Source organism: Rattus rattus, unplaced genomic scaffold, assembly GCF_011064425.1.
Source record: "Rattus rattus isolate New Zealand unplaced genomic scaffold, Rrattus_CSIRO_v1 PGA_scaffold_19, whole genome shotgun sequence".
Taxonomy (NCBI): Eukaryota; Metazoa; Chordata; class Mammalia; order Rodentia; family Muridae; genus Rattus; species Rattus rattus.
The window spans coordinates 1-9,089 of NW_022651141.1; the positions used below are offsets into that span (position 1 = coordinate 1).

Genomic DNA, 9,089 nt, shown 5'->3' on the forward strand with positions numbered 1-9,089 from the left:
TGCTCTGGGGATCTGCCTATCTGCCTCCTGGACTGGGAGTTCTGTGGACCACAAAGCCTACCATCATTTTCCCTGGGGAGGACCTGTAGGCATCTCTAGGTTGCTAGGTTCAAGTCCACAATGTTGGACCCATCTCTTCTTTTTGTTTTCTTATTCATTTTTTTATTGGTCATAATATCAGAACCAGGTTAAGGACATGACTGGCTCACTCAAACAATCACTCAAATCCTCCCACAAATGTTGTTCTAATAAGGAGGAGGACCCTGCTGATTCTCTGTTCTGTAAGCCTTACCTTAACAGATGATTTAAAGGATGGGATTATCCTGAATGCGATTGTGGATGCTGTTGTTTATGTTGAGGGGCTGGCAAATGAGGGCCACAGCTGAGTCACCTGCAACCAACAGATTCAAAGCTGGTGTGGTAGTGCATACCTATATTCTCAATACTCTGACGTTACCAGGTTCAAATCAGCCTGAACTCCATAGTAAGTCAAAAAAGCAGCCTGGGCTACATCATAATTCCAAGGCCAGCTGGGTTGCAGTGTGATCCATGTGGCCTTGTTTTATAATAAGTCAGGTAACCTGGGCTACATAAAAAGTCCAAGATCCAGCTCAGCCTGCCACATGTCTTCTCCAAACAACAGGTTTTTTCCCTTTTTGATTTCTGTCTCCTAATTCCTCTACACTGATACCAGTTCTTTAGTTTGTGATTGTGGGGGAGAACTTTCCATCATGTCTGATGGTCCAGGATCTGCCTCAAGCGCACGCAGCAAACAGTGCAGCAAACAAGTCTGTTTCGATCTTTTGCAGAAAAAATATGACACAGCTGAAGTGCTGTCGGAAGAAATGGTTCTAAGATGGAACAAAGCCCTCGAGGGGAACTGGGCTTGGATCTGTGCTACAAATTCCTTGATAAAAAAAAAACAATGATGTTCTCAACCAGAGTCTGTGTTGGGAAAACAATGATGTGATTACATTTCAACAATGCATAATCTCCATATGGCAACCTGGAAATATTGTCTGATATTAAAAAGATTATATGAGAGAAAGTTGAGTATAAAAACTGTCATTAAAAAGGTTTTAAAAAATGAATAATTTTTTTTTTAAATTTTTTTATTGTACCATATTCAGTGTTCTGAATAAACTCTAAAACAAAGGCAATTTTTTTTTTTTTTTTTTTTTAAATCTCCAAAGAGAATGGACCTTTTATTTTTCTTTCTAGGTCTAATCTAGAAGACAAAATACTATTCTTTGTTTAAAAAAAGAAACAATTGTGTTTCAGTCATTTTATTTTTTAACTTATTTTTAAAGCTAGTTTCCTTTTTAACAAATTATTTTCATTGAATTAATTATTTTATTTATTTTCTATTGTATGATAAAAATTTAGGGTTTGCTGGTCTTTTGTTTTAATCTAAGAATTATGTTTGTAAATAAAGTTTCCTCTTATGACCTTCATAGTTATGTCTCACACATATTTATAGTAAGTTTCCTATCTTCTTTTTTTCTTACTGTTACATAGTTTCATTATATCTTGTCATATGTATTACTTGTGCATGTGTAATTTAATGTTTCTGGACTGGGAAACTTCTGTTGTCTCTCATTGAAGAATTCTATTTTATTTTTTATTGTTTTATAGAACACATCCTAGATGAGATGCAGCTCAGTGACAGATTGCTCCTATGCTCTCACAGCTCAGGCTCCACCACAGTCCCCTCATGAGCCTGGTGTGTGGTACATTTATAGTCCCATTACGGGAGGAGAACCGGAATTTAAAATCATCCTTCAATTGCATAGTGTTTTGAGGCCAGCCTGGGCTACATGAAACCATATAAACAAATATGTCCACAAGACATCTTTTCTCTAGGCATTTGCCACTCTTTTGTTCTGTGGTTTTTGAGGTGTCCTGAATAGTCGAGGGGAAATTGCCCGAGAAAAAAGAACATCCTGGTGTTAGCCAGGGACCCCATTCAGAGACATTATTTGGTGACCATCTCATCCCTGGCTGTTTTTCTGCTTACACTAATGGGCTGATCCATGTCCTGGCTTTCCTCCGTAGTAACCCTACTTCCTTTTTAAGCTGTACCCATTCTTGCTTCTGCTGAGGCTGAAGGATGGTGTGACACAAAATATTGAGATTCTTCAGCCCACTGATTCTCTCAACAATAAGTTCTTTCTCTGTGAAATAGTTTCCTCTGTTGTTAGTATCTCAGAAATAAATATATACTCTTTTTCTGTTTTATTTGACACTGGATTTTAATATGTATGCCGATAGCCTGAAACTCACTTTCTATAAACCAGGCATTGAGCTCACAGAGATCAGCTTGCTTCTGAGTGCTGGGATTAAAGGGGCATACCTGGCTCCTTATCTTTTAAATTTTTTTTAAAATTTATCTCTATTGTGTGTGTGTATGTGTGTGTGCATGTGTGTGTGTATATGTGTGTGTGTGGGGGGGGGTGACCCAAGATTTCATCCGATTCTTTGTAGACCTGGTCCTCTGCAAGAGGAACCCGTGTTCCTAAGCAGTGAACCCATCACCCCCAGCCCCTTCTCCCTCTAACTCCTTCATTTTCATCTTGCCCCAGACATGTCTTTTAATTATACTCTTAGTGTTTTTTTAATTCAGTGAGTTCCTATTCAATTTCTCTTGTTTCTTCTAACACCTCACAAGATTATGTGTTTACTTTTGTTTTGGAAGTTTCTAATTGACTACGCTTGAGTACTGGCTTTAAAATCCTAGATGAAAATTCTGACAATGGTTTTCTCTTGGTGCCACCACGAGGGAACTGCTTTTTCTCCTCTACTTTTCATTTAGGGGGATGTTCATGGTGTGATGTGATTTCCATTTTGACATCATTTGTCTAAGATGTCAACAATCCTGACACTGTGGGTACAGTGGCTGTTTATCCTTCATAATCTTTTGGTGGTGTTTTGGTTTTTCTGGATTTGCCAGATTGAATAAAAGGGATTTTACCTCCAGTCCATAACGACAGGCATATTTTAGAGGGGTCAGGAAAAGTCGTTCTCAACCTTCCTCATGTAACCTTTTAATACAGCTCCACCAACTGTAAAATTATTTCATTTCTACTTCATATCTCTAATTTTGCTATATTTATGAATTGTAATGTAAATGTCTGATATACAGGATATATTATATGTGACTACTGTGCAAGGGCCATTTGAGCTCCCAAAGGGTCTCAATCCAAGGGTTAAGAACCACTGATCTTGACTTAGTGGGATGCCTTACCAATGTAGATGGGTTGCCAGTGTTGCCCGGGAGAAGTCTCCATCTCTTTAAGGCAAAGGATCTTCCAAGATCAGGCTTTTTCCTGGTTCCCTCTGTAATAGTGGACACACTCTTGATGGTTACTGATGTATCAACTGACTCCAGGGAGTTTTCTTTTACATCCTCAAAGATGAGGATTCTCAAAATGGTTCTGCAAGCCCAAAGCAGTGGCTGAAGCTATTCTTAGCGTTCTTTCCCCTAACCTAATGGCACCTTGTCCCCACAAGGTCAAGAGTAGATGTCTGAGTCACTCCCAAGCTGCACCTTTCCAATCTACACTCTTTCTCTGAGCAGTTTCTTTCTCGAGGAGCACACACGCTAACCCGGAACCCATCTTTTCTTCAACCTAGTACTCTCTTGCCAGCTTTGCTTTTCCATATGACCCGGCTGCTCACAATTCTGAGGCATGTTCATGCTTGTATGGACAAACAGAATGGCACTGATTTGCTAGTCTATAATGGTGCAGATTCTCTATGATTCTGATTCAGAAGCCTGGAAATCCAAGATGAAAAGACCATCGGCAACGGAAGGAGTTCTTGTGTAATGTTGTCAACACAGAAGGGATCCAATGGGCTAGGAAGGCAAGAGAGGGAGCCAAACTCCCTTTCATAATTTAACCTTTTTCCACAATAGCATCATTAATGGATCTTTATTTGTAGGTCGCATCCCTCTTGACCTAATCAATTCTTCACAACTACATTCCCACTGGGGATTAACCCTCAGAAAATTACTTTTGGGCAAATACATTCAAACCAGTGATGGGGGTGAATATTTGGATATCTATAGTGGGGGTGAGCGTTATTCTTCCCACGTTGTGTACCCTTAAGATCTCTAACTACCTCCTTCCCCATGGTAGCCTCACTGAATGACATGAATTCCGGGTGAGTAATGAGGTACAGACACCAAAGCTCATTGAAATATCCAGTCACCAGTATCAAGCTCGAAACAGCAAGAGTCAACTGTGGGACAGAAACTATGAATAAACTTTACGGTATCTCTAAACTACAAACCCCCAATTTAATCAAAACATTGTTTTAGACTCATTTCTCTTATATTGATGTGCTTTAAATTTACAAGTCAGTGGGATTGCTTGTGACTCCTTGTACAGGTTTATACTGTACATTAGCCATCTTCATCCTCACAACTCACCTCCATTTCCACCTGCACACACACACACACACACACACACACACACACACACACACACACACACACACACTGCTGCTCCCCTTCCTCTTCCTAAATGCACACTTTCATTTAGTATCTCTTACTAAAATCTCAATTTCCCACTCATCTGTTTGAGTCTGGCTTGTTTCACTTAACATTGTATTTTACAGTTCCATCTGTTTTTCTGAGAACAAAACTCTTTGCTCTTACACATAGATGAAAATCACATCAACGTTTATCACATTTTTAAGCCATTCATCCAGTGATCGACAGCTAAGTTTATTCCAATGACTTGTCTATTGCACACAGTGTGGCAATTAGAATGGATGTGAAGGGGTCCTGGTTAGTTTTTATTGTCAGTTTGACTCAACCTGGTAAGAAGGAGCCTCAGGTGAAGAATTGCTTCCATCAGATTGGCCCTTGGCCACATTTGTAAGGAATTTTTTTTTTTGATGGTTGATGTGATGTGATGGATGACACTATGGGTAGTGTCATCTCCTATGAAGGTGGCCCTGGGTTGTATGAGAAGGAGAGAAAGCTGAGTAGGTCATGGATAGCAATCAAGTAATCAGCATTTCTAAGTTGTCTCTTCTTCCTTTCCTGCCTCTAGAGTCCTGCCTGAGTTCCTGCCCCAACTTCGCTTAGTAACAGACTGGAACCTAGAAGCCTAGAGTGATACAAACTCTTTCCTCCTCAAGTTGATGGCTATGATGAGATTATTTTTCTTGTTGCCTACTTGTTCTTCACTTTTTTGAAAGTTGTCTCTGTTTATTGTTCTTAGAAAGATGTTATTACATGTTTCCTCATGGGCTCTATGTCTCTCTCTGTGTCTCTGTCACTGTCTCTCTGTCTCTCTCTCTGTATTTGTGTGTTTCAGTATGTATATGTGTATGTTTGTGTGTGTGTTTGTGTGTACATGTGTGTGTTTTTGTGTGTGCATGTGTGTGTGTTTGTGTGTGTATGTATGTGTGTGTTTGTGTGTTTCTGTATGTATGAGTGTTTTCTGTGTGTATGTGCGTGTTTGTGTGTGTGTTTGTGTGTGTGTGTGTGTATGTGTGTGTGTGTGTGTGTGTGTGTGTGTGTGTGTGTGTGCTTTCCAGGCTTAAAAAATCCCAAAGACTGTAAATCTCAGCAGGTGCCTAGAGAAGGAAGATGAAAAGGAGAAAAGGGGGAAAAATCATGTCATTTGAGTTAACCCCACATTGAGGTCAGCCACATAGTGGACCAACAGTCACATAATGGCAGAGGAGTCATAAGAGCAGAGAGAGAGCAAAACTCAAATTGTGGAGGAAAATGTGCTTAAAACTAATATAGAAAGGAGAAAAAGAAGACGGTGCACTTAGAAAAGTGGACCTATTTTAAAAAGCTGCCATAATTGGTTAAGTTCTAAGGACATTAAAAAAAAATTATAATGGTAAAGTAGAAGGAATTATTGGGAAGAGGGAAGGGATGGTCAGAGTGTAGTGGGGCCAGGGGAAGGTTCTGAAAAGAATCCTTTTGAAGATCTGATGAACTATGTGACACAAACAATTAATGTGCCCTGTAATTTACAGATAAATTCCATACTTACCTGCATCCAGTATTCTGTCTACCAATATTTCAAAAATAAAATTACCTCATCTATTTCATCATGTTTTACTGCATTTGATCTAATAAATTCCTTGTAACCAGAAGTGCTGGTAAATTTTAAAGTCATTTAAAATGACGAGTCAATATCGGGTTTGTCATAAGTTTATCCCGATTTTGGGAACAGGCCCAGGAGCTAATTTTTCCTCGCTCTTTGAAAAGAATCCATAATTCATGATTGCCATTGACTTCAATGCAAGGTATTTAATCCTGTCAAATTCCAGATTTGTTTGAAAAAAATGGCCCTCCTCTAATTGTGGTTTTTGATAAAGTTAATTTTGGTGTGCTATCAAGTGGGCTGCCATAGAGAGAGAGGCTAGCAATATTTCTGATACAAAGAATGGCTTAAAGATAACCAAAGGAAAGATAGGAGCTGGGAAAAAAAACCACCAAGGATGTTGATGACTCAGAAACCAAAGACTTTTTTCAGAAACTAAATGCATGAAAAGAGCTACTTGGGCAGATTGTGACTCGAGTCATCAGAATATTTGGGTGGGGACTTTATTTTGGGTCTCCAGGAGGCTACATGAGAAGCTAAAACCTAGATGATGGAAGTTTCTAAGCGTAACTAGGGAAGGAACTGGCCTGAGAGGGCTTCTATGACATAAGCAGAGCCTGGATGATGTCACAGAGCACTGGGCGGAGGTTGTGCATCTCTTCCTCTTTGGGGCACTAGACTCCCTTGAAGGTGGGTTCTCTATCTTCACAGCGGTGTGTGAAAGCCAGTTCTGCTCCTGAACCCCACAATTGTTCAACAGGCTTTTGGTGCCTGACCGGTTTCAGAAGACAGAATCTGGACGACTAGGACATTTTCTTTTGGTAAATACGTTTATGAAGATGACTGGTACCCTTGTAGCCCAGAAAGCTAAAGTTTTCCCTCGTACAGCGAGTAACCGTATGTTCTCATGTCTTCCACGTTTGAGAGCTAGGCAGATGGTCTAGGCTAGTCAGTTTCCGGAGTTTATTATCCTTTCCTAACAATATCTAATTCAAAATTCTACTAAAATGCCAAAGCTCCACTCTGTGCCTGTGAATTTTTGTAGTTAATTTTTCTTTTGTTTTTGTTTTTAATGTTTTTTTTTTTTTTTTCTTTTTTTTTTTCCCGGAGCTAAGGACCGATCCCAGGGCCTTGTACTTGCTAGGCAAGTGCTCTACCACTGAGCTAAATCCCAACCCCAGGAGATATTATTTCTAAATCACTGTTGTTGCCTAGACAAAAGACTTGTTGCTGTCGAAGACTCAGCAGCTTCCCGGAATAAACCTGGGGCCGGGTCAGGAGACACAATACATAAATCCAGTGGACTGGTGTGCTATGTCACTGGGCAGATATTTGTGGATGTTGCCACATTGCTCATAGTTAGAGGGTAGAAGAGGGGTGTGGCCACCCTTCTGGCTCCTTTGCTAGCCTTTCTCTGTTCTGCTTGCTTAAAGTGGGGGACAGGGATACTTAATCCCACACTGACATAGCCATTCAAGGAGAGGTTCCTCAGCAGAGGCAAAGTGCATAGGGCTAAAGAAATGTGTCTGAATATGTTATTTTGAGCTGTAGGGAACCATTTGATCATTTCCCTTTGAACTTTAGATTTTGATTTTTGAGAAAGGGTTTTTCTGTGGGTAGCTTTGGCTATTCTGGAGCTAACCCTGTATACCATGTTGGCCTTGATCTCACAGAGGTCTGCCTGCCTCTGCCTCTTGAGTGCTGGAATCAAAGGAGTGCTCCACCATTGCCCAGCCCTCCTATGAACTTCTGATTATGACAGAATTAGATTCAGATGCTCAAACCTGTTTACCATCGCCTTCCTCAACTGCGCCAAAGTTCTCTTAGACAAGAGCCTTGGTCCATTGCCCTTCCCCTCTTTGTTCTTGCAGGCACTAATATGACAGAGACAACAGCATTGTGTCTGGTTTAAGCAGGCAAGCTCTTCAAAAACAGGCCATGGGCAAGTATGAAGCCTGAACACAGAACGATAGCCACAAAACAGTGGACCAGGAGTGCCGTGACCTACCACACTAAGTCTAGAGCCATGAAGAAGAGGATGTCTCTGAGGAGGATGAGCACACCATCCTTCCAGAAGCAGAGGAGGAGGAGGCTTTCTCCCCAGGCCCTGGGGAATATTGTGGGCTGCAGAATTGTTCACGGATGGAAGGAAGGTGATGAGCCCGTTACCCAATGGAAGGCCATCGTTCTAGATCAACTGCCAACAAATCCCTCTCTCTATCTGGTCAAGTATGACGGAATTGACTGTGTCTATGGACTTGAACTTCACTGCGATGAGAGGATTTTAAATCTTAAAGTCTTGCCTCACAAAGTAGTGTTTCCTCAAGTCAAAGGCGCCCCATCTCGCAAGTGCAATGGTAGGCGAGCTGTGGAGCATACATTTGAGGGCAAACATGGCTCTAAGGACAACTGGAAGGGGGTGGTTCTAGCCCAGGTGCCAATCATGAAGGACTGGTTTTACATCACCTACCAGAAAGATCCAGTCCTATACATCTACCAACTCCTGGATGATTACACAGAAGGTAACCTCCGTATCATTCCAGAGATACCTCCAGCAGAGGTGAAGTCAGACAATGACAGTGACAGATTAACAGGTCACTATGTGCAGTACACCATAGGCGATGGGTCCAAAAAGATAGGCAAGGTCATTTACCAAGTTCTAGCCAAGCCTTCCGTGTACTTCATCAAGTTTGATGGCGTCGTCCACATCTACTTCTTTAATCTGGTGGAAAAGATCCATTGAGTTGAAATTCACAAAGTACAGGGGACGGAGATAGATAATTTATAGGATTGACGGGAAAATGTTTGTTTTTCTGTGTGTCAGATACCCAAGGGCCTTTGACAACCCCAGTATCTTTTCCAGTGGAATTCTTTTGTCTCCAAAAATTAAAATGTGCGATGTGACATGTTGTGTGTGAACACTTTGGTGGAGGACACTGGCTATGGTGGATGGAACATTGAGACGAAGCAGGAAAGGTCAAGATGGTGATCAGTAAGTGTAATGTCACATAGGCT

General features: G+C 41.0%; 1 protein-coding gene across 1 annotated transcript; it reads left to right on the forward strand.

Annotated features, from left to right (window-relative positions):
• The first annotated feature begins 8,022 nt into the window (after positions 1–8,022).
• Positions 8,023–8,817, forward strand: LOC116889634 (Y-linked testis-specific protein 1-like). The gene has a single exon (XM_032890546.1). The coding sequence runs from the start codon at positions 8,023–8,025 to the stop codon at positions 8,815–8,817; it is 795 nt and encodes a 264-aa protein (XP_032746437.1).
• Positions 8,818–9,089: the final 272 nt, after the last annotated feature.

Coding starts and splice junctions, on each gene's coding strand:
- LOC116889634 (XM_032890546.1), top strand. CDS start 8,023: ATGAAGCCTGAACACAGAACGATAGCCACAAAACAGTGGACCAGGAGT.